General features: G+C 41.4%; 1 protein-coding gene across 1 annotated transcript in view; it reads right to left on the bottom strand.

Annotated features, from left to right (window-relative positions):
- Positions 1-26,220, bottom strand: part of CPLANE1 (ciliogenesis and planar polarity effector complex subunit 1) — a 97,413-nt gene that overhangs the window by 52,708 nt on the left and 18,485 nt on the right. The window contains exons 11-25 of the mRNA XM_056848167.1: positions 24,239-24,981; positions 23,309-23,520; positions 22,020-22,100; positions 19,833-19,997; positions 19,087-19,242; positions 18,540-18,768; positions 16,682-16,821; positions 15,531-15,748; positions 14,414-14,578; positions 12,540-12,678; positions 11,165-11,274; positions 9,845-10,006; positions 9,602-9,710; positions 8,549-8,867; positions 2,445-3,384 (exon numbers count right to left, since the gene is read on the bottom strand). Coding sequence (XP_056704145.1) covers positions 2,445-3,384; positions 8,549-8,867; positions 9,602-9,710; positions 9,845-10,006; positions 11,165-11,274; positions 12,540-12,678; positions 14,414-14,578; positions 15,531-15,748; positions 16,682-16,821; positions 18,540-18,768; positions 19,087-19,242; positions 19,833-19,997; positions 22,020-22,100; positions 23,309-23,520; positions 24,239-24,981 — 3,888 coding nt within the window. The remainder of the gene's footprint in view (positions 1-2,444; positions 3,385-8,548; positions 8,868-9,601; positions 9,711-9,844; positions 10,007-11,164; positions 11,275-12,539; positions 12,679-14,413; positions 14,579-15,530; positions 15,749-16,681; positions 16,822-18,539; positions 18,769-19,086; positions 19,243-19,832; positions 19,998-22,019; positions 22,101-23,308; positions 23,521-24,238; positions 24,982-26,220) is intronic.

Below are 26,220 nucleotides of genomic sequence, written 5' to 3'. Positions count from 1 at the left end.
GCAGCCTCCTGCAGCCGCAGGAAGGCTGCTCCGGGTCCCCCTGGGCCTCGCCGCCGCTTCCTCCCGCCGGGAGCGGCCTGGGCAGACTCCTGCAGCCGCAGGAAGGCTGCCCAGGCCCCCCCGGGACGCGCCGCCGCCGGACCCTCGCCGCTGGAGAGCCCTGTCAGGTAAGCCTGCGGGGGGGGGGAGGGGTTATAAGCCGACCCTCGGCTTATACGCGGGTGCCTAATTTTTCCCCATTTTTGGGGAGAAATTAGGCACCTCGGCTTATACGCGGGTCGGCTTATACATGGGTATATACGGTAAGCTTCTTGTGAAAATCAAAAAGAAATGTGGATGTGCCAATATTGTAAAGGGTAAAGGGAATCCCACAGGTCCTTTGTGGCCTTCCTTTTCACAAAGGAGGAAATATAAGTTTGCCCTAGGCAGCCTAGTAAAATCCTAGCGACTATCCCTTGGTTCCATTTTGTTCAGAACCTCACATATCCCATCCAGCAAAAAGAGTGGAAGAGCGTCATATGCTCGGGACAGAAAAGAAATTCATTCCAGAAATTAGCTTTTCCCTTCAATAGGCCAAAGGGCATCTACATTGGAAAGTGATTCAGGTAGGTCAAAAGAGTATTGATACAGAGTCTGTAGAAAAGTGCATGATCACCTTCATTTAACAGCAAGAGAATCCCAAGAGGATATTTTTCACATAAGAATAATGGGGGGAAAAAGTTTCCTGGAACATATTTAAGTCTCATATTTCTGAAAAACTATTCCTTGCCTATCTCCTAATTACATAACAGCAAACTCACAAGGTTAATAAGTGTTTTCTATTATACCGTTTTACAGCCAATATAAAGGAGCTTTTTGGAAGGCCTTGGAACAATAATAGACCAAAGTAGAACATTTGGCCTTTAGCCCAAGCAGGGCATTCAGCCTTTAGCAGCTGACCCTTCTGCTGTATTTGTTTGCTACGAAGATTAGATGTCTGTTCTCCTAAATTATGGAACTCGGTCCAAACAAACCCCGGTTATATTCTCTTATGCTGCCTACTGAATGGAGTAAAATATCATATATAGGCCAACTAGGGTTGCCAGCTCCAGGTTGGGAAGTACCTGGAGCTTTTGGGGGTGGAGCCTTTATCAGTCTTTCTCCAGATTTAAGTATTCACAGATCTGGCTGTGTTGAGAATTAGATATATTGATGACGATGATGTATTGTGTGTCTGTTACTGTGTGGTACAGAATGCAACTTACAAATGATTCAAACAATAATTACCACAATATACTGTATGGTAAACTCGTTGGCCCCTGTTTAAATAACAAAAGTCACAAAACTAAGCCACCCACAAACTAGCTAGGGTGTCTACATATATCCAGAAAAACTACATTGTAAATTAATCAAAAGAAAACTGGGGGGGGAAGGATCCTAAATTGCCCTAGAAAGAATGAACTGTTGAGATCAGATGAGATTCAGCTAAGGCAGAAAAGGGGGAAAAGGCAAGGAAGACATATCCAAAAGTTTAGAGAATCCTGGAGGGAAAACTTTCTGGGTTGTGTGGGATTCCTCGGTTGGCTGGTCCATATATCTAAAGGTAAATACAGTGGTCTCAAATCACAAAAGCAGCACAACAGGACCATATGCAAACAAGGCAGGAGTTTCTACACAGAGGAATTCCAGGGTATGCAGAAAGAAAATGTGATTTAGTAAAAGTAACTCAAGGGGAAAAAACCCAAACCAGCCTGGTGAGGACAAAATAGGCTCCAAGGGCACAAAATACTGACAGCAGCTGAAAATGGATTGAAGACCAACTTTTAGGGAGAGGCTGTGGCTCAGTGACAGGGCATTTGCTTGGTATGCAGAAGGTCCCAGGTTCTATCCCTGGCATCTCAAAAGGATCAGGTGGTAGGTAATGTGAAAGACCTCCGCCTGAGACCCTGGAAAGCCACTGCCTGTCTGAGCAGTCAACACTGACCTTGATGGACTGAAGGTCTGATTCAGTATAAGGCAGTGTGTATTCAAGAAAGAGGAAGGGGAATCAGCCTGCTCAAATTCCTGAGAACTAAGGAAGTCCTGAGAGATTCTGGTTGACAGGGTAAAACTTTTGTGTGTCTCCCCCTACCCCCCGATTCCTCATATGAACACACATATACATGAAGCTGCCTTACACTGAATCATACCACTGGTCCATCAAGATCAAGACTGTCAACTCTTGACTGGTACCTGCTCTCCAGGGTCTCAAGCAGAGGTCTTTCACATCACTTGCTACTTGATCCTTTTAACTGGAGAGGCCGGGAATTGAATCTGGGAACTTCTGCATGCCAAGCACATACCCTGCCATTGAGTCACACACCCTCCTCAATAGGTCCCCAGCTTCTGCTTTTTTTAATTTCCAAATTCACATACCCAGAAAATAACTTAAAATGAAAGTACTGTCATAAATTTATCTTGCTTACCCCAAAGCAAGCATTTTGATCTTGCGATTCACTGCAGTGCTGTCGTTCCAGAAGCCAGAATGACGCAAGGATGGCGGATGCAGACGTTTTCACATGCATTGTTGGCCGGCGCTCCTGAAGCGGGTCTGCTGAGATCCGACCATAAAGCAACTGCCTATCAGACCATCTGATCATCCATTCGAGCAAGCGGGCAACACTGTCAAATTTATTCGTTATTTCTGGAGCAGACTCCTCTCTTCGTATATCATCAGTCACCTGAATGGCTTTGTAGATATATTTATGAACTGGAGGTGTTTGGAGGATAGAAGAAGCATGGTCAGATAAACGCTGATTTAATACTGGCGTACGTGTTATTCCTCTACTGGAACTAGTTCCATAAACCGACTGTGGGCTTAGACCAAATAATCCTTTTTTTGAGGCGAATTTCGTCACTGAGTCACGGCCAGAAGGCTCTATTGGTTGTTGAACGGAGACGGGCAACGTGAGTTTTTCAAATTCTTTTTTCTTTTCATCACACAAAGAAGATGGTTTAGAATTACTGGGCTCCAAAATAAGAGCGTAGGAAGAACCAGCTCTAAAAACATTCTGGCTTTTAGTTCTATTCTGTCGACGTTTCAGTGTTGTGTGAACATCAAAAAGTAGGGAGTTCAGTTCATGTTCCCTAAGGAGGGCTGAAAAGCTCTTCAGAAAAGGAACTGCTGCGACCCCATGAATGATGTGATCTCTTTCAAGCACATAAGTCAAAAAGAGGTCTAAGAACTTCATGTACTCATCATCATCACGTTCAAATTCCCATATACCAACCACAGGCAAAACGTGATGATCAGGGAGGACTTTATCGGTCTTTCTTTTGCTGTTCGTTTCTTTCACACTGAAGTCCTTTAACTTTTCAGGAATGCTCTTATAGCCTGTCAAATCCACTGTACAGTTATGCATTTCCCTACAAGAAAGCAAATCAAAGCAAAGGATTTAAAAGGATGGTTCATTAAGAAACGAACCCTCTTCCTTCTGAAGCAACTAAGCCCATACTGACACGTTTTCTGCTTTCAATTAGTTTCCCCCCCCCTTAAATAGTTCAAAAGGTGTGTGGCTGTTTTCACAGATGGCCCCCTTCCCTCTGAGGAACCTGATACCAGCCACCACTTGGAATGAACCCTCTGTAGCCCTGAATGGCCTCTTGGTCCTTGTTTCAACAGACAGGCTATATGTGTGAAACAAAAAATGTTCTTCTAGCATTCCAGAGAGTGGTCCTGGCTCCAAACAGCCCCCTATCCTCCTCACCATCCTCACCTACAGGAAGTACTTAGCTGAACAGTCTTGCTTTACACAATGCATAGTTAAATTGTGGAACTCCCTGCCCAAGGATGTAGTGATGGCTGCCAACTTGGAAGGCTTTAAGAGGAGAGTGGACATGTTCATGGAAGCAAGGGCTATCCATGGCTACTAGTCAAAATGAATACTAGTCATGATGCATATCTATTCACTCTAGTATCAGAGGAGCATGCCTATTATATTAGATGCTGTGGAACACAGGCAGGATAATGCTGCTGAAGTTGCCTTGTTTGTGGGCTTCCTAGAGGCAACTGCTTGGCCACTGTGTGAACAGACTGCTGGTCTTGATGGGCCTTGGTCTGATCCAGCATGGCTTTTCTTATGTCCTTATGACAAAGCTGGCCAAAAGCTGCATCCCAGAGGCATTGGAGCAATCTTAAAGAGTGCATTCTAAGAACAGACAAAGGTATAGGGCAAAGGAGATAAAACAAAGACCCACAAAGAAAATAAAAACAGACGTTCTAGCTGCAATAAGTCTGGCAACATTTCCAGCCAATACCTACACCACCCTTGTGAAGTGTGGCAGTCTTCACAGATTCTGATGAAGACAGATCCCATGGAGGGGTTCAGGAGCTAGAATGGGTGGGGAATTTGTGTGTGTGTGTGCCGTCAAGTCACAGCCGACTTATAGTGACCCTGTAGGGTTTTCAAGGCAAGAGACATTCCAAGGTGGTTTGCCATTGCCTGCCTCTGCGTCATGACCCTGGTATTCCTTGGAGATCTCCCATCCAAATACTTGCCAGGGCTGACTTTTTTTAGCTTCTGAGATCTGACAAGATAAGGCTAGCCTGAGGCTATCCAAGTCAGGGCTAGAAGGGGATTGGATTTGACCAAACAGAACTGCCAGAGAGAAGTGTCTCATGACTATGTGAGTTTGCATTCAGCACTCACTGTTTATTGTACAGTACAAAATTTGTGTAAGGAGTGCACAGATGTCATATGGACCAACTGAATCTCAATGGACCATTTAATTAGAAATACTTGTAGCTATTGTCTGGTAGTGGGAACGCCCATTAAGAGTACTTAGAATTATAGAGTTGGAAGGGACCACCAGGGTCATCTAGTCCAACCCCCTGCACAATACAGGAAATTCACAACCTCCCCCACACACACCCAGTGCCCAGAAGATAGCCAAGATGCCTTTCCTCTCATGAACTGCCTAAGTTCATAGAATCAGCATTGCTGACAGATGGCCATCTAGCCTCTGCTTAAAAACCTCCAGGGAAGGAGAGCTTACCACCTCCTGAGGAAGCCTGTTCCACTGAGGAACTGCTTTGTTAGAAAATTCTTCCTAATGTCTAGATGGAAACTCTTCTGATTTAATTTTAACCCGTTGGTTCTGGTCCGACCTTCTGGGGCAACAGAAAACAACTCGGCACCATCCTCTATATGATAGCCCTTCAAGTACTTGAATATGGTTACCATATCCCCTCTGTCTTCTCCTTTTCAGACTATACATACCCAGTTCCTTCAACTTTCCTCATAGGACTTGGTCTCCAGACCCCTCCCCATCTTTGTTGCCCTCCTCTGGACACGTTCCAGCTTATCTACATCTTTCTTAAACTGTGGTGCCCAAAACTGAACACAATATTCTAGGTGAGGTCTAACCAGAGCAGAGTAAAGCGATACCATCACTTCACGTGATCTGGACACTATACTTCTGTTAATGCAGCCCAAGATCGCATTTGCCTTTTTAGCTACCGCATCACACTGCTGACTCATGTTCAGTGTTTGGTCTACTAAGACCCCCAGATCCTTTTCGCACACACTACTGCTAAGACAAGTCTCCCCCATCCTATAATTATGCATTTGATTTTTCCTACCTAAATGCAGAACTTTACATTTATCTGTGTTGAAAGATCCTTTTCGCACACACTACTGCTAAGACAAGTCTCCCCCATCCTATAATTATGCATTTGATTTTTCCTACCTAAATGCAGAACTTTACATTTATCTGTGTTGAAATGCATTTTATTGGTTTTAGCCCAATTCTCCAGCCTGTCAAGATCATCGTGTATCTTGGCTCTGTCTTCTACCGTATTTGCTACCCCTCCCAATTTAGTATTATCTGCAAATTTAATAAGCATCCCCTCTATTCCTTCATCCAAATCATTGATAAAGATATTGAACAACACAGGGCCCAGGACAGATCCCTGAGGCACTCCACTAGTTACTCCTCTCCAAGTGGATGAGGAACCATTAACAAGCACTCTTTGGGTGTGATCTGTCAACCAATTACAGATCCACCCAACAGTAACAGGATTTAAATCACATTTGCCCAATTTGTCAACAAGAATATCATGGGGAACCTTATCAAAAGCCTTGTGTGTGTGTTAAGTGCCGTCAAGTCGCTTCCGACTCATGGTGACCCTATGAATGAAAGTCCTCCAAAATGTCCTATCTTTGACAGCCCTGCTCAGATCCTGCAAATTGAAGGCCGTGGCTTCCTTTATTGAGTCAATCCATCTCTTGTTGGGTCTTCCTCTTTTCCTGCTGCCCTCAACTTTTCCTAGCATGACTGTCTTTTCCAGTGACTCTTGTCGTCTCACGACGTGACCAAAATATGACAGCCTCAGTTTAGTCATTTTAGCTTCTAGGGTCAGTTCAGGCTTGATTTGATCTATAACCCACTGATTTGTTTTTTTGGCAGTCCACGGAATCCGTAACACTCTCCTCCAACACCACATTTCAAAGGAATCTATTTTCTTCCTATCAGCTTTCTTCACTGTCCAGCTTCCACACCCATACATAGTAATAGGGAATACGATGGCATGAATTAATCTAGTCTTGGTGGCCAGTGACACATCCTTACACTTCAAAATCTTTTCTAGCTCCTTCATGGCTGCCCTTCCCAGTCTCAATCTCCTTCTGATTTCTTGGCTGCAGTCTCACTTTTGGTTGATGGTGGAGCCAAGAAATAGAAAGTCTTGAACAATTTCAATTTCCTCATTGTCAACCTTAAAGTCGTGTAATTCTTCTGTAGTCATTACTTTTGTTTTCTTGATGTTCAGCTGTAGTCCTGCTTTGGCACTTTCTCTTTTAACTTTTAGCAGTAGTCGTTTCAAATCTTCACTATTTTCTGCCAATAATGTAGTGTCATCAGCATATCTCAAATTATTAATGTTCCTCCCTCCAATTTTCACCCCACCTTCATCTAAATCTAATCCTGCTTTCCTAATTATATGTTCTGCATATAGATTGAAGAGATAGGGAGATAAAATACATCCTTGTCTGACACCTTTGCCAATTGGAAACCATTCTGTTTCTCCATATTCTGTTTTAACTGTGGCCTCTTGTCCAGAGTACAGGTTGCGCATTAAAACGATCAGATGTAGTGGCACACCCATTTCCTTTAAAACCAGCCATAGCTTTTCATGATCCACACAGTCAAAAGCTTTGCTGTAATCTATGAAACACAAGCTGATTTTCTTCTGAAATTCTCTCGTATGCTCCAGTAACCAGCGTATATTTGCAATATGATCTCTAGTGCCTCTTCCTTTTCTGAAACCAGCTTGAACATCAAGCATTTCTCGTTCCATATCAAAAGCCTTATTGAAATCTAAATAAACTATGTCTACAGCATTCCCCTGATCCAGCAAGGTAGTAACTTTCTCAAAAAAGGAGATAAAGATTAGTCTGACATGACTTGTTCTTGAGAAACCCGTGCTGGCTCTTAATAATCAGATCCATCCTTTCTAAATGCTCAAGGACTGTTTGATGATTTGTTCAAAAACCTTTCCTGGTATAGAAGTCAAGCTGATGGGTCGGTAGTTACCCGGATCCTCTGATATCTGATGATACTGGCTATGATTTTATCTTATCGGTTTTAAGATTTATGACCATTGTTCGTATTAATTGTAACAATTTATATGCCATTAAAGGTTTATGAATGAATGAATGAATGAGTTACCCGGATCCTCCTTTTTCCCCTTCTTGAAGATGGGGACAACATTTGCCCGCCTCCAGTCTTCTGGCACCTCACCTGTTCTTGACAAGTATTCTAAATGTTAAGGTCCTTGGGGGTTTCAGCACACGACTCAATGAATGAAACGCACCTTGTGGGCTCCCCACAAAATGGTACTTCATATATCTATAGGAAGGAGGGAGGTGCTTCTCCTTTACAGCTGTAATGGAAACTCCTACATTAAACTAGTCCTGCACAGCACAAATAATGACTTTCAAGTTAATTCAAACTGAATGGAAGCCCAAAGCAACAATATAAAGGCAGCTTTTGGAATAAATTGCAAGGAATTATTGATTTGATTTAAAAATGTAACTTCAAGTAGAGAAAAGAAGCATTTTTCTTTAGAAAGGGTCTTGCATCAGACTCATTTCAGGGTGGTAGTGCTCTCACTTCTGGGGTTCCACATAATCCCCAAGCACAGGTTTAGCTAAGGCGGAGAAGAACCGTTAAATGGGCTACTTGTTAGAGCAGCATGAGACTGTCCTAAAGTGGCTGCTCTAATACAAACGACAGGATGGAAGGCAGAACTAAGCTAAGCGTGGTGTAGTGGTTAAGAGCGGTGGACTCTAATCTGGAGAACCGGGTTTGTTTCCCCACTCCTACACGTGAAGCCTGCTGGGTGACCTTGAGGTAGTCACAGTTCTCTCCAAACTCTCAGCCTCACCTACCTCACAAGGTGTCTGTTGTGGGGAGAGGAAGGGAAGGCAATTGTTAAGCCGGTCTGAGACTACTTAAAGGCAGAGAAAATGGGGGTATAAAAGCCAACTTTTCTTCCTCTTCTACATTAAGAAATACTACAAACTTTTACCTGTAATCTTCCTGCATCTGTGAAGGAGTACTCTTTCTTGTTTCCTCCATCAGCAAAGCTTCAGAGACGGAGTCTCCTGTTTCAGCATCGCTGTAAACCTGAGGGTTCCCCAGATCAGAGACAGTGCTTCTGCTTAGGCTCGTTCCCAAAGATAATCCATCATAGCAGCAAGTTCCAAGATCTTGGGTCTCCTCTTCGGGTGGCTCCCAGATATTTCTTTGATTTGGCCCTATATTCCGTATCACACGCTTTAATGCTTTCAGATTCACTTTATGAGCAGCCTCTATAACAGCAGACATCATGTTTTCACCACCAGGGCCTGGCCAGAAAGACACACAGAGGATTTGTTGTCATTATTTCTACAAAGCCTATTTTGATTAGCCATCACACCTGACTGCATGGCGACAATCTAAGCATCAGTTTCAAATGCACCAGATCCACAATGCTATTCCATATGCGTTTATTTATTAAGGGAGGGGCTGTGGCTCAGTGGTAGAGCCTCTGCTTGGCATGCAGAAGGTCCCAAGTTCAATCCCCGGCATCTCCAGTTAAAGGGACTAGGCAAATAGGTGATGTGAAAGACCTCTGCCTGAGACCCTGGAGAGCTGCTGCTGGTCTGAGCAGACTATACTGACTTTGATGGACCAAGGGTCTGGTTCAGTATAAGGCAGCTTCATATGTTCATATGTACTTAATTTATATTCCCCCTTTAGACCAAGAAAACATATTCCATCCCATCCAGATTTAACATTTAGAACAACTGGGATCCTGCATGGCAGGGGGAGGGTTGGGGTCACTGGGGATGTGGGGGGGAGGTAGTTGTTAATTTCCTGCATTGCGCAGGGGGTTGGACTAGATGACCCTAGTGGTCTCTTCCAACTCTATGATTCTATGATTCTAACTATACAAAAGTTTTTCTCAGTATTTTAGAAGCAAATGCCACAACTTGGTCAGTACTGTAATACTTCCACTTGCCAAGGAAAGCTAATTTTTTAAAGAAAATGCTAGATTGCTATCAGTCCAAGCTGTTTCTTTCAGCATCATGTATGTTACCTTTGACTACACAATGTCTAAGTCGCTGGTGCAGACCATTATATTTATCCCTTAATGGGACTCTTACATCTTCACGGTTAGGAAATGCTTTCACCCAAATTTCTGCCACCTGTACAAAAACATAAATGTTGAGATCACTTTAAAGTATTTCTGGGGAAGTTATTTTAACAAAAAAATAACTATTAACGGGAAAAGGGAAATGTAAGGAAGCTAAGCTGTAGCGCTCTTTACCTTGTGGCTTACCTTTTGGATTGGTGGCAATTCTCCAATAAGGCTCAGAATGATATCCTGGACAAGTTCTTCAATGTTCATGAACCTAGCAAAGGGAAGCATTCGGCAAGCCCATTCCAATCCATTCAGACAGCGCTCAACTACGCAAGCATCAAATTCAGGAGTTGTGCTTTCCTTAAAAAAGACAAGGCACCAAGTAAATTGTCTAAGAGCTGATCTGAAGACTGGTAGTCTTACACTGTAATCCAATTCAGAACTACCCCAGTTTGGAGTAACTCCCCACGGGATTGCTCTGTAAGTCTCAAAAATCAGATCCATATGTTTGAACCTGGGTCTGTCCCAATCAAATATAAAATGGAGGCTGGGGAGCTCAACCTAAGAGGAAAAGATGCACATGGATGAGGAAGGCTAAATTATCTCCCCACAATCAGCTGCCGTGGCTTGCTTACCTGCAGTTCATTCCCTAGCTGGGCGCCAATACTGGAAGTCAGACCCGCTAGGAAGGAAATGCCGGGTGTGGGGGTGGGAGGGGAAAGCAACACTCCCATTCAGTCATTCCTTCTGCTCTAAGAACCAGTCTCCCCGCTCCATACATGACTGAGGCATAAATGGTTCAGCCACTGCCATGTACAGTTTGAACTTCAGCATTCACTAGTATTTTAAGATGAGCGAGGAACTGAAATACTGTATCAGACTTTATTCATTGTCAGCCCTTCGAGATGAGTTTGGTCTTAGCTTAATAGACATGTGGCCAAACTGACCTATGCTAGAGATAAGAGTTACACTTATTTTGATGCTTGGAGGACATGTTCTCCACATGCCCTGGGCCTGATATCTAAGGGTAATCTTCCTTCCTATCTGAATTCTCTGGTTAGTCCAAAGTTATGTAGAATCTTTATGTATTCAAGATTTAACTGCCCTTTTTCAATGGTTTTGCTGGGCCGTATGCTAAGGATCCCTTTTTCAGACCGACTGTGTCCCTGCCCTCTACAGTCAGTGGACTCCTTGGTATATATCCTTTTGCAATATCCTTATGTGTACCAACTTAGGCTAAAATGGATTATACTATGTTTTAAGAAATGGTCCACATTTTCTTGAGCAACTTTGGAGCAAAAGGTTAAGTTCTTCTTAGAGGACTATGACCCTCAGTTTACTTATTTTGTTGCTCGTTTTTTGGAGGCTGCAGAGAAGAGTGGAAGGGAGGTGTTTTTGGAGATGGGTCATTTAAGTTTTATGGTTTTATTGTTCAATATCTCTAAGAACAGGGGGAAACAAAGAAACAAGAAAGTATCAGACTTGATAGGATTAAAATTCCTATGCCATTGTAATTACCTTCTGATTTTCTGAATTCTCTCTTGCAGTTTGATACCGCCTGCAACTGTCCGACAACCTTTCACGAATGTGGAGCATCCAACACAATGCACACAATTCCCTAAAGCACTCTGTGAAAGAAAGGCAGACACACAAAAATTTCATCAAGCGAGTAAACAGGGATGCAAAACACAAATTTCAGTTATAAACAGCAGTATTTAAAAGAAAATTTATATTGTGAATCTTTTAATGAATGCTATTGGCTTACCCAAATCCCTATGGTACCATGCTTTGTCAAGAAATCTCAAATAGGGTTGAATTTTAAAGAAAATATACTATTAATCCTAACTTAAAACACTACAGATATTCCTATAACAAAACTGGGTTAGTACACAGAAACTAATGAAGTAGATCATAGATCACAGAAACACAGTTGGAAGGAACCTCCAGGGTCATCTAGTCCAACACCCTGAACAATTACCTCCTTCGCACACCCCCAGTGACCCCTGCTCCATGCCCAGAAGATGGCAAAAAACAAACAAAAACCCTCCAGGATCCCTGGCCAATCTGGCTTGGAGGAAGTCATTAACAATGCAATCCTAAGCAGACTTACATCCTTCTAAGCCCATTGATTTCACTGGTTTTACAAGGGTGTAACTCTGCTTAGTATTACACTATGAATTGTTTATTACAAATTCCAGATACTTAGGTTAATCAGACCGTGCTCCCAGTGGTAAATATGAGGTAAAATAATGCAGCCTGACCTCTGCTATAGTTCATGAGGTGCTGTATTAACATTAGTGTCTAATGATAACCTTGCATAAAATGACATTTCCTTAGGGGTGGCGGGGGGAATCTTTATGTCAAAATTTATGTTGATTCGGTTATATTTACTTTGGGGAGGTCTGCAATAAACTTCCTAATGCCCTGGTTCTTCAGTAGTGTTTTACTTAACTATTACCAGAAAGGGATTCTTTATTTCCTTAGAGGACTGAGCTGCTCGTGTTCACTATGTCTCCTTATAGTTACAGTGAATGCCCATTATACCTAAAAACACCACTTGATGTACCCATCCATTATTTGAAATACTCTAAATAGAAAGCACTAGGGCTGAGAACCTGATTCTTCGTTTGCATCTTCTTCTTAGCAAAATAAATAATACACTATTTTTCATGATATAATGTGTGGTAAAACAACCATAAGTCACAGGAAAAGAAAGACAGTTCTCTACAAGATGCTGTCAGTGAAACAGACATGGAGCTGGCTTAATGGTCTTTGCCATCTCCTAGGCTAGGCTAGCAGACAGTATCCTTAGAATAAAATTTCACAAATGATGTTATGGGACAGATTTCATCCCTCCAACTTGATCGCTTTGTTCATTTCAGCAGATACAAACCTATTGTCCTACATGAAATATCATCAAATCCACTGTCTCCAGATGACGTTGGTCTAAAGAATACTGTACGAGATTTAGAATAATTAAGCAAATTTTCAGGAAGTGTATTTAATGATGGAAGACCGCCTTTCTTGCGAATCTGAAAGTGTGGAAGGGATAAGAAAAGATAGAGAGGACAATTTAGTTTGTGATGTTAGAACATCTATTCCTAGATACTTTCACTTGAGAGCCCACTCCCCTTCTTTTCACAGTGCAGCCCCAAACAGTTATACCCTTCTAAATCAAATGACCTCAATGAACAGAGAATAGTGTTGCTTTGCTCAGGACTATATGGGAAATCTGCCTGAGATTGGGACCCTGAGTTGCAAGCCTGTGATAAGCAATCTCAAGGCAGTCATGTGATAGAAGCGGGAACCAGAGTCATGATTTCAACAATCTCAAGGCCAGGACCATGAGAGCCAGGTACAAGAAACCCAAGCTGGGTGCCAGTAGGTATATATCATAGTGTGGAACAAGCCAGGGGCGTCAGAGCAATGCAGGTACCCTCTCCACTGCTGAGACCTCATGGAGTGCGCACGCAAAATACAGGAAAAGAGGAATGGTGCCTTTGTTATCTTGCAAATACACCAGCATGTCCTTTTAAAAAGTAACAAAAAACAGCTGCTTTAAGAAGGGACTGCAATCCAACAGGTGGGATTCCACAATCCAATTGTGGATCCAGACCCCTAGACTGAAGGCCACTGGCACAGGGAACACAACAACAGGTGAAGCCAGTATTTCTTGTGTATGACATGCTCCTTTCTTCACCTTCTTTTGAAACAATAAGGTCACTTGGGGAAGGGGAAAACAGTTCTCATTTTGAAAGGCAGAATTCAGCAGCAATCCTAAGCCCATTAGGAAAACACTGACTTTAAAACATTCCCAAAGTATATACTTTGTTATGTTAAATTTTATGCTTTTTATCACATTCAATTATAGATAATATAGATTTAATAGAGTCTATAGATAACTGCTTCTTTTAATATGTGGTGGCAGAAAGTGCCATCAAGTCACAGCTGACTTATGGCGATCCCATGGGGTTTTCAAGGCAAGAGATGTTCGGAGGTGGTTTGCCATTGCCTGCCTCTGTGTGGGCTGAGAGAGTTCCAAGAGAACTGCGACTGGCCCAAGGTCACCCAACAGGCTTTGTGTGGAGGAGTGGGGAATCGAACCCAGTTCTCCTAGAGTCCACCGCTCTTAACCATTACACTATGCTGGCTCTCCTCTTTTAATATATTTTGCTTTATTTTGGATTACTGAAATTTTTAATTGGTCACTATTCTGTATGTTAACACTGTTATTTTCTCTTATTACTGATAGCCACCTGAAGTGCTGTTTAAGCAAAAAGCTTGGGAAAATCTTTCAAATAAATAATCGGTGAAGTGGCAAGAAAAGCTGGATAGTCTCCCCTCCCTCCCCACCACACAAACAAATGATTTCAAAATGTTTAGAATTATGTTTCAAAGTCCAACAGGAACAGTAAAGAGAGATGCTAAATACCTGTCCCAGAGTTAATAGTCATTAAAAGTGAACTCCAAGCTAAGGATACCGATTGTTATCCTTGACTGGAAGAACAAAAAGGCACATGGCTAATGTGACATTTCCTTAGCAGAAAGGAGTTCAAATCATCTGAAGACTCTGAAGACTTTAGGTAACCTGCTGTGCAATTGAAATTATTGGAACACAACATCAGCAAATTATTTTGAGTGGTAGCGAATGCTCACCTCTGCTCCAGGTATATCTGGAGCATATTATACATTTCTGAAAATTAAAATGTTGCTTTCAGTAAGTTAGCATCAACATGGGTAAAGTTAAAAGCAACTTCATTAATATACCTTTTGCATTATTTTTCGTGCCCGTTTCAGTTGCGCAATATACCACTGAGCAGCAGGGAAAGAACAATGAGCAGCCTGGAAAAGCAGAAGAATTCGCTGAACCACCCCAGAAACTTTCTGCCGACATTCCCTTTCTATTCTTAGTGGCAGATCAGTGCATTCTTCCTGAATATTGCAAAATTTTAAAGTTAGAAGAGTATCACAGTTCAGCGCAATAAACATATACTGTGCACATTCTTCACTGCAGTCTGCATATATTGATGTGACCACTGATCTCCTGCATAAGCCAGTGTCACTATTAATTTCAATCTGTGGAACTAACTATGCTAACTAGGCAGGGGAGCTCCATGTGCCCATCTGAGCTCCTGCGCTGGACCACAGCACCTCTCTGAAGCCTGCACTGGCACCAGGACAGGTATGCAAAACATTCAATACATGGGGTTATTCACCATGGTCCTTCTCATATTACCAAAATGAACAATTAAAGGTATTTCAGAAAATAAGCAACATGCAAAATGTTTTGTGGTTAATTTTGCTCATATCTTTAAACACTGTTCCTAAGAAATTAATCAGCATTCATATAATTCATGTAAAATTAAAAAGCTGGGCCCTTTATCAATAAGCTTTGACTTCTGAAAAAACAAAATATTTAATATTGGGGAAGATAAAAGATAACAAGGTCTGAATTACACCAATTAGCAACATCAGTGTTTGCAATTCGTTCTATGCAAATAAGTGTATAAAGAGTTCTTTCTGGCTTTAAATTCATTCTCTCAATCAAATATGACTGAGGATTCTGAATAATGCATTATTACTTGGGGTAAATAATATTTGTAAATATTCCTTCTCTCAGTATCTTTTACTTTCAATTGCATGGTTAATGTTTTGTATGTAAAAATCATTTAAAATTCAAAAATTAACAATTTAAAATAATATTTTCCTTAAGTGAAAGAGTTAGTGTACCATTTCAAGTAAAATACTTTATTCTAAAGCAGATGTATCTAAACAAGTTTAAAGTGTCTGAACCAAACTACTTTTAAAAGTTAATGTCTAAACTGGAATTGAAGCCAAATTTTAACATCTCAGCTCTCTGCATACAATTCCTAAAGATACTTACTTCACTCAGAAATGCTGGCTGAGGACAGTACAAGGGTGGTGCAGGAAGATATAAGCTCTCAGGCACCAAACTGTAGAACTTTCTGCTAAGGTCCTTGGCACAGTCCATCAAGAGCTGCAATATCTCCGAAAGAATATCTGCATCTGCCATAACAGCTGCTTTTAGTATTTCTTCAACTGATTTAAAAAGCACATTTGCATCTTCTTCCTCAATAGGATCTGAAGAAAAGACAAGTAATAAAGCAAATGCTTTAGTGTTCCTTAACAACTTGTACTGCTAAATTTAGTAAATCATTTATCATACCAAAGATGCATTTTTACTGAGTTGTTTCTGTATGTCTTCTTCTGTCAAGAAGTCAGACTCCACGTGTGACCCAAAACAGCACTTTATAAATTTAGATTCCCAACATTTATCTCGAGATATCCACTTATAGACTTTATTCATCTGCCAATTTCAGGTCCTTATCTTAGGCTTGGTATACCAGTATCTCAACAATGCTTTTTAATGCACGCTTTTATTATATAAACTTTAAAAAAAAAACCACGTGGAAGTGACTTTAGATCAATCACTGGCCAGTGATAAAAACAACAAAAGTATTCTTAGGCTCGGTTCCTCAAAGTTATGAGTGCACATGGGAGAAACAATCTCTGGGTCCATTTCTGTTTTCTTTTTCCTGCCTAAACATAGCTTTGAGGGATTTCAGCCTAAATAGGAACGTAATATCATATAGGCCCAGATCTCAAAGAGGAGATAGAGTTATATTTAGATTGTACTGCTTCAGAATGCAAGTTAAGGCTTCTGTGATCAAATGGTCTTGTACATAAATAAGTTCCCTGCACAGAGAATACAATTTTTTAAAAATATACAGAGGAATACTCCCATCACTTGACTCTCCACCTTCAGTCTAAAGTGGTTCAACCCAGAAATGTTCACTGCCTCAGTCAGAAGTAAGTCCCAAAACATGCAGAATAATAATAGGAATATATTGCTGCAGAAACCTAAAATGGCTACAGAACAGAAGGCATTAGCATTTTTGGCCAACCCTGACCATGGAAGAGGAAAAACATTTGCATATAATTTTGCAGAACTATTTGCTCAACTATGTAAAAGAGAATCAATATAAAACAAATCCAGAAGTAGAGATCACACACCTGTAAACTGTTTGTATTTCAATTCTCCCTCACTTGAGGTTTCCACGCTGGCAGGCTGGCCCATAAAAGATCGTAATTTTTCTTGAAAAATGTGTGTTGGAGTCAAATACAGTGGCAAGCATGGATCTAATTTGTGTGACCTGAAAGAATATCAAGAAAAGTGTGTAAGGTAACTTCTGTTCTCTGAATGGTCTTTATGGCACATGGGATCTGTGTATGCACAGTCACAGTCGGGCTATACTATGCCATTCCACATCCCCCAGTTCCTTGCTAGCTGAGGCCTTTCCTTGACAAGCATGATGTGGCCACAACTACCCAAGCTCTGATCGCATCCAGACTGGACTACTGTAATGTGCTCTACATGGGGCTGCCTTTGAAGACTTGTTCAGAAGTTTCAATCAGTGCAAAATGACCACTTCTAGCTATTAAGGACATATTCTGCTGGTAGTGGAAGAGCTGTCTTGGCTGCCTTCTAAGCAGCTAAGTGCTCTGGCCGTTACCTTTAAAACCTCACACAGTTCCAGGCTATGAACCACACACTCCCAAATGTACTTGCCCACCAATTATTTGTGGAAGTCCTTCACTGTGTGCCCCACCCTCATAGTGGCAAAGAGGGAGGGGGCCTTTTCTGCAGTGGCATCTCATATATGGAACTCTATCTCCATAGCCCCAATCCAGGGTGAGGGTAGCTCTTGGAAAGAACAAAAATGTATAACCACATAACCAACTTTGAAAAAGAAGGAAATAAATGGGAAACTAAGGCACCGATTTTCTAACAGTTAAGAGCGGTTCCTCAGTGGAACAGGCTTCCTCGGGAGGTGGTAAGCTCTCCTTCCCTAGAGGATTTTAAGAAGAGGTTAGATGGCCATCTGCCAGCAATGCTGATTCAATGAGCTTAAGCAGATGATGAGAGGAAGGGCATCTTGGCTGTCTTCTGGGCATGGAGTAGGGGCCACTGGATGTGTGTGTGTGGGGGGAGGTAGTTGTGAATTTCCTTCATTGTGCAAGGGGCTGGACTAGATGACCCTGGTGGTCCCTTCCAACTCTATGATTGCTCAGGATGATCCTCTGTTACTATTTCATGTAACATAAAGCCTCAGAGCAGCCCTTACATTGCTGGCATTTCCAAACTATGCCCACGGAGCTCCTTGAAGGCCGTTTAAAAAAAAAAAAAAAAATCTCTGGCTCAACGCATTTGCTTATGTGGTGGCTCAGTAGAAGGTCTCCCCCATTATTGGCCTTATACACTGAGCCCCAGAACAAGCTTTGGGCAAGCATTCTTTCAGCATCACAATTATCATCTGATGTTGACAGATTAATCTATTTGTTATCAGATAGGGACCCTTACATTTCCCCCAAAATGGTACTGTATGGCCTGGTGACCAAGAAGATCAGGGCGAAGCAAATCACGAAAGGTGGTGAAGCTGGTTAGAGCCAAATGGGAGTGTTTTAATTTCTTAATTTTTGTATTTTTTAATGATTCTGGTTCTGTACATTTTAACCTGTTGTTATATTGATATACTGTTTTAGATTGTAATGGCCTTATACAATAAACTTGACTTGACTATTTCATGTGTTGAACAGGAAAGTACGTGCGCAGCTTCTCAGCTCATGCTCAGTTAGTTGTGCTAACTGAAACAAATTCTAGAAATTCCTCCGTGTCCCATCAAACTGGACAGCGGGCACAAAGGAGAACTACTCAGTAAGACAATTCCACCTTAAAAATCAACAAAAGAAATTATTGTAAAGCAATCAATGAAAAGTCTTACATTCAGAGGCTTGATAAATTCTATAACAAGGCAGGTAATAAAATAATACGGCAGAATCCAGTTTCATCGTTTATATAAAAAAGACTCACCTCGAAAAGCCATTGCTACTTTGACAATACTGATTAAAAGCCACGCCGATTGAAACAGACATCTTCCAGTCTCCAAGCTTATGTGCCAGCCACACAGCTTCTGGAATTAGCCCGCCGATCAGAAACAAGTCAAGAGAGTATTCGGCTGTCCAGACAGAAGAAAGACCTTGATCCCTAATTGCACTGGTGATTCTGGAATGCTGCAGTGGGACAACACGAGGATACCTCTCTAGGATTTAAAAAAAGAAGTTTTTAGCCCTACCATCCCTAGGTTTGTTTCTGGGTAACTGATCTAGATGGATTCCAGCTCAGTCCTATGCCTCTTTACTTGGAAGGAAAGTGTGAAGCGAAATCTTCACAATGCAGAATGTCATTTGCGGACAAAAATGTACCATGAACTTTCACGGTTGTAAGATTTGCTGTTCTTCTCGAAACCCCTATAACCAAAACCATCTACGATTCTGTAATTCTCTATACTCAGTAGTGCTGAAATCCAACTGGACAGTGGGGTCTTAAGAGACTAAACGTAACAATACTGACAGAATACCTGGCCTGATGTGAAGTGGAGGTAACACACCAACGTTATGTGGAAGAAGCACAAAAAGTGGCTCATTAGTAAAGTAGGCTGCCATGAATCGTGCCAAGGACTGAACCACTGCCAGGATAGCCTCCATATGAACAGCTCCTATCATGAGTTCAGCATCTATAATGAAAAGGTATATAGCATGTACCAAACATAATGGGAGTTACATAAGTCAAAAGTCATTAAGGATTCAACAAGGCAATCCTCAGCAGAGTTAGAAGAAGAAAAAGAGTTGGTTTTTATACCCCGCTTTTCTCTGTCTTTAAGGAGTCTCAAAGTGGCTTACATCACCTTCCCTTCCCCTCCCCACAACAGACACTCTGTGAGGTAAGTGGGGCTGAGAGAATTGTGAGAGAACTGTGACTAGCCCAAGGTCACCCAGCTGGCTTCATGTGGAGGAGTGGGGAAACCAACCCAGTTCACCAGATTAGAGTCCGCTGTTCATGTGGAGTAGGGAATCAAACCTGGTTCTCCAGATTAGAGTCTGCCACTTCTAACCCCTACCCAGCGCTGACTCTCCTTCTGAGTCTACTGAGAACCTTTTCCCACTATACAAAAGATAAAAAGCATTTGTTCTGAGAACAGCTTTTTAAAAGACCGTAATAATAATATTATAATTTTTAATGGCATAAATGACAAACTACATGCCCTGTATTAATTTAACATCAATAAATTGTTTTACTCAACTGTGATATTCTGAATTGACATACCTGAGATATTGTCCTTCTTACTTACAGAAATATTAGTTCGGTTTAGGAGCTCACACACTAGATGATCACACAGACCTTGAGCCTCACTTAGATTGTAGTGATACAGATGACAATATAATATAGCAAGGTAGTATCGAGTTTGAAGAAAAGGTGTTCTCCTTCCTCCTACATTAAACAGAATTTTCCAGAACTAAAATATAATCCTGGATGTTTAAGTGATAACACACACACACACACAAATGAGCTCAAACATTTATGAGTATTAAACTCTACCCGCCCTGACCTGGATAGCCCAGGCTTGCCCAATCTCGTCAGAACTCGGAAGAAGAAAGAGAAGAAGAAGAGTTGGTTTTTATATGCCGATTTTCTCTGCCACTTAAGGGAGACTCAAACCGGCTTACAATCACCTTCCCTTCCCCTCCCCACAACAGACACCCTGTGAGGTGGGTGGGGCTGAAAGAGAATGACTTGCCAAAAGTCACCCAGCTGGCTTCGTATGTAGGAGTGGGGAAACAAATCCAGTTCACCAGATTAGCCTCCGCCGCTCATGTGGAGAAGTGGGGAATCAAACCCGGTTCTCCAGATCAGACTTCACAGCTCCAAACCACCGCTCTTAACCAGTACACCACGCTGGCTCTCAGAGTTGGCCCTGGTCAGTATTTGGAAGGGAGACCACCAAGGGTCATGACGCCAAACCAGGCAATGGCAAACCACCTCTCAACGCTTGCCTTGAAAACGCTACAAGGTTGCCAAGGTTGTCAGCTGCGGCAGAAAGAAAGAAAAAGCTCTACCCATCCCTGGCAGATATACTAGCACAGAAAAAGAAATAAATATTGTGAATATTTTCAAAGGATGTTTTTCAAAGAACTAGAAGGTAAAACATTGTTGTGTGAACAGCAGTACAAATATATATATATATATATATATATATATATATATATATATATATATATATATATATATATATATATATATATATATATATATATATATTTAAAACACTTATATCTCACAGTATGAAAACAGGTAAAACATCATAAAAAACAGTAACAACACAATCCTGAGAGCACAACCACCACCACCACCACCACCAGCAATACACAATTAATAAACAACAGTATATGTGTAAGAGCTCCCTAAAGGGAATTGTAATTGTAAGTATTAAATAATGATAAGCAACTAAATATATTAAGGAAAACAGATATATTGTAGTTTAGACTAATATACTAGATAGATATAAATACTTAGAAGTTTATATTTCATGCCTTACAGAATTTTTTTATTCTGATAGGTAAAGTTTATATTGTTGTATTTTAAAATAATAAATATGTAGTGTTACTTATTTTTAATGATGTCAAATGAGAGGTTTAGTATAAAGTACTTGCACTACATAACAACAATCAAGTAACACAATTCAAATAGTTTGGATGAAGGTGTCAGCATATACCTAGATTGTTTTCACTTTGTTACAGACTTATTTTCTCTTAAGATTTAAGGATGAGTTTTTAGATTGATGTAAGTAGGTATAGAATGACCCAGATCTGCTCCAAACAGTAATTGATGGAGATCTTGTTGCAAGTATTGAACAAGGTTTATATATAAGGTGTGTTTGTTGCATGTGTCATTTTATGTTGTTTAGAAAATACACATTTAATTAAAAAAAATAATAAGAAATAGCAATGAAGCATAAAAACCCTTCAGGGAGAATAATTGAGCCATGATACTCACTGACTGACCCTGGGTCAGCCGCTCTACTCTCTCTGCCTAGCCTACCTGATGGGACATCCATAAGAAAAAAATGAGGAAGGGAAAATCAAGTAGTGAGTACCATGAATGCTGCCTCGTGCTTCTCACGAGGGCAGGATTAAAAAATTTACTAATTTTCTCAAGTACTCCACTGAAGAACACTGTCCTTCAGTGTTACTCCTCTGAAGATGCCTGCCACAGCTGCTGGCGAAACGTCAGGAAAGAAAATACCAAGACCACGGTCACACAGCCCGGATAAACTACAAGAACCAATGAACTCTGACCGTGAAAGCCTTCGACAATATTGTGCACCAATAGTTCAATACGATATTGAATTTGTTTAAAAATCAGATTTATAAGAGATCTCTGCTAACAGACAAAAAGCATTACATCTTCTCAACAAGGATGATGCTTAGGCATTGAATATTTCTACCACATTACCTTTTTCTTTGGTTTCCTGAAGAGCTTTCTCCCATATCTCCACAGATTCTCTATAAGACCCTATCAGAAATTGTTCTTCACCTTAAAAAAAGAAAGAAGACAAAGCACTAAAATCCAGCACTTAACCCTCTTTTGCCTCAAAAAACTATTATATTAATCAGATATTGAGGTAGGTAATCTTTAACTAACTCAAAGTTGGGGTGGGGGGGAACACCCAATGAGACTGATTTGAAAATGACTTCAGACTGTCATAAAAGTTAAACAATATCCTGTCTTCTTCAGAAACACAAATCCAATAAGAAGGGCACAACGTGGGGGCAGGTGTTCTTTAGAGTCCTCCCCTCAGTCCTGCAACCAACATTGCTGCTGATGCTCTAGGTCTAGGAAGATGGCATCAGTGATATCCAGCTTTCAACGGTGATGCGGGTTGGAGGTGCTGAGACAGCACTGATGGATCGAATTCTCTCGCCAGCTCTCCTATTAATCTTGGGGCCTCACTGGGTCTCTAGCAGTGGCTATTGAGAAATAGTTTATCGCCCCCAGGAGCCTGGCAGGCTTCTGTCCTACAGCTGGATTTTATTTTTTTTTGCTGAGTGTGGACACAGCTTCTCTCTCAACAGTGGTACTAACAAATGCTTAGCAATAAGTAGGGGCCATCCTCTTAAAGTCTTCTCTCCAGTCCTGCCACCACCCCTGCTTCTGGTCTGTTGCAGGGGGAGTATGTACCCTAGAGACATGTAAGAGTTAATAGTGATTAACACCTTACAAGAAAAAGAAGTTGGTTTTTATATGCCAACTTTCTCTACCACTGAAGGAAGAATCAAACCGACTTACAATCACCTTCCCTTCCCCTCCTCACAACAGACACCTTGTGAGGTGGGTGAGGCTGAGAGAGTGTGACTAGCCCAAGGTCACCCAGCTGGCTTCATGTGTAGGAGTGGGGAAACAAATCCAGTTCACCAGATTAGTGTCCACCACTCATATGGAGGGGTGGGGATTCAAACCCGGTTCTCCAGATCAGACTCCACCGCTCCAAACCACTGCTCTTAACCACTACACCACACTGGCTCTCTACAAGGGTAGTTCACTTTGCAAGAATTAACCAGAGGCATATTTTTTGGTTTATGCGGAAAACAGAATGAGTGAATGCCTCATGCTTAAAACACTAAAATAAGTATGTAATTAAGTGATCTTTTGACCAATGACGGTTACATACAGGGCCTCAGGAAAAAAGATACATCGATCAGTCCTAAATATCAACTGAGTGTAATTTCTTGCAATGTACCGACCAGCCACAGAATTCAGTTTCAGTGTTTTGTCCAGTTTCTCTCCTGAAGACTGTAAGATGGCCTGGACGTGACTTGAAAGAGCTTCAATAATTGGTTCTTTGTGTACAGTTTGTATTTCAGACAGTGGTTTCCTTGAGATAAGCATTTTCCTGTTTAGCTGTGCCTGATACCAAAGGACATGCTGATAGAGTAATTGCCACAGTACAGTTAACCTGAAATTCAAAAAGGATTCAAGACCTGTATCACAAGTCAGTTTGGTCAAAGATTAGCGATGGATGCTGCTACAGCTTATGTAGCATATTATATGAAACATGAAATAATGCCTTAAAACAATACCATATTTACTCAAAAAGTAGGCTACCCTGAATGTAAAATGACCCCTTTAAAATGTTATTCCCTCCCCCCTGGACATAACTATAACTCATAGGTGAATGTAAGAATGAGCCCCCTCTTTTTTGATGGCATACTGGGGGGGGGGGGAACCTGCTCTTGCATTTGAGTCCATATTATACTTGCAACTTGATTTGGGAACTCCAAGCCTGCAGAAAAATCTTAGTTTGGGAGGGGAAAAAAAAACCACAACTTTGGGGCACTCCCTCCAAGTTAATAGACTCACCTGCAAGCATTCAGGACAAAAAGGACAAAGGCAGTAAGAGGGGTGGAGAAGGGAGCTGGGGTTGGAGCAAGCCAGACTGAACAGTTGAGGGGAAGCAGAAAATGTGATTTCCCACCCTGCATGAGTTCTCACAGATGCCCTCTTGTCTTTATATATATTGCAACCCTCATTTTATGAGACATCACACAAATGGACAGATTCCAAAGAACCATATAGTTAGTGCTTGAACAGGGGACCTTTACCTTTTTTTAAAGACTAAATTATAAACTCAATTTTAAAAGAAGCACTTTGTGTAGATTAGAAAACAATCCTACCTCTTTTCTGGATTCCCTCCCAGGTTTACTGTTGGAGAGTTTTTAAGTATGGAATGCACTGCACAATAATTTTGATGGCCGCTCCAATCCTTAGCTTGAAACACAGGCATAACTAAGCAGTCCAGCTCCACGTTGCTGTTAACATCCAGGAATGCTGGGAGTATCTCATACTGAGGCACATTTTTGCCATTTAGGCAACAAGTAACCATTTTCAGCAAAGAGAAGCCTCCCAAAAGATGACTAGGAAACACCTGACCATGCTGTTCAGCAAGCATTAGTTTTAGGGTATGCAACGTCAGCTTGAGCAAATGTCCCAGTGTCTGCCTGTGCATACCATCCCAACTCAGGAGAGTCAAAAACTGCTGAAAACAGTTTAAGACACACTGGATCCACGGATTATCCCTGAAAGAGTTATTTAAATTTGCAAAGTTCAGCTTTGCATACTGTAAAGTGCCAAAAAAGTGCATAATGCAACGTGTAGTGCAACTTAGCAATGTATCTCTTTCTTGCACACTTCTTGAAATCCCCACTCTCCAAGCTGCAAGCAGATTTTTTTGGATATAGTTCAGTTCTAAAGATATGCCATCTTTTTCTGCCGTTCTGTCCATCGCATGAATGGTGTCAAACATTGAGGCAAATTCCAACCTGCCTTCGTCACTTAAACAGGTATCAGCGTTTTGGCTCCCAAAAACAAAAGAATGCCTCTGAAACTGCTTGTCTTCATCAGAATCTTCAGCATAATCCTAAATTAAGAAGAAACAGCATACTTCATCAGAAAGCTATCTTTTGAAGATATCTACATGTCCAGAAAATGTCAGTGAGTTATCAAATGAAAAAGAACCATACTAAAGAACTCTGATGCTGTAGTAACTGTAATTTGAAAGAAATATGAAATGAAGATTGCAAACTCAAGAATATTCAAAGGGAACATTTCTTGTAGGATGGGGGAGCAATAAGCCCTGACCTGGATAGCACAGGCTAGCCTACTCTCGTCAGATCTCAGAAGCTAAGCAGGGTTGACCTTGGCAAGTATTTGGATGGGAGTCCTCCAAGAAATACCAGGGGCGTGATGTGGAGGCAGGCAACGGCAAACCACCTCGGAACGTCTCTTGCCTTGAAAACCCCACCAGGGGTCACCATATGTCAGACGTGACTTGACGGTAAAAAAAAAGGTAGGGGAACAATGAAGTGAACCACGTAAATAGTTTAAAAGGACTTCAACAAAACTGAGTAAAGGAAGTCCCTTCTATACTCAGAACCGAGTGGGGTGGACACTTCATTGGTCTGCATATTACAACTGATCATTATCATTTCATTTATTCAAGGAAGTCACACACACATGGACACATAAAGCTGAGTTATACTGAATCAGATCCTTGGTCCATCAATGTCAGTATTGTCTACTCAGACTGGCAGCAGCTCTCCAGGGTCTCAGGCAGAGGTCTTTCACATCACCTACTACCTGGTCCTTACTGGAGATGCCGGGGATTGAACCAGGGACCTTCTGAATGCCAAGCAGATGCTCTACCACTGAGCCATGGCCCCTCCCCAACATAGCACACAGGCTTTTAGACAAAATAAAATAACAATAACAGAAATACATGAAAAAGGAACATTTAATACTTTAGGAAAAGTAAATATTGAATGGAAAAGACAGTCATGGCTGTCAAGGATAGGACATTTTGGAGGATTTCATTCATAGGGTCGCCATGAGTCCGAAGTGACTTGACGGCACTTAACACACACACACACAAATATTGAATACATGGTTTCAAATAATGAATAACTGATCATTATCATGGCTTACTGGGTCGTTAAAAATGAGTAGCTTGAGAGGTGTATAGTTTTTCGCCACAGCATTTTCCCACATAATGGCTGATTTTTGGGAAGAGTTTAACTTGGATCCTACCTATAATTTCCTCAAGCCCAAGGAAGAGGGACCATTTTCACCAATATCTCCCCACCCCCATGTTAATCCAAAA

Source organism: Euleptes europaea, chromosome 4, assembly GCF_029931775.1.
Source record: "Euleptes europaea isolate rEulEur1 chromosome 4, rEulEur1.hap1, whole genome shotgun sequence".
In the NCBI taxonomy this organism is placed as follows: Eukaryota; Metazoa; Chordata; class Lepidosauria; order Squamata; family Sphaerodactylidae; genus Euleptes; species Euleptes europaea.
The sequence above is the reverse complement of the archived record's forward strand: the minus strand, read 5'-3'. Positions and strand labels throughout refer to the sequence as shown.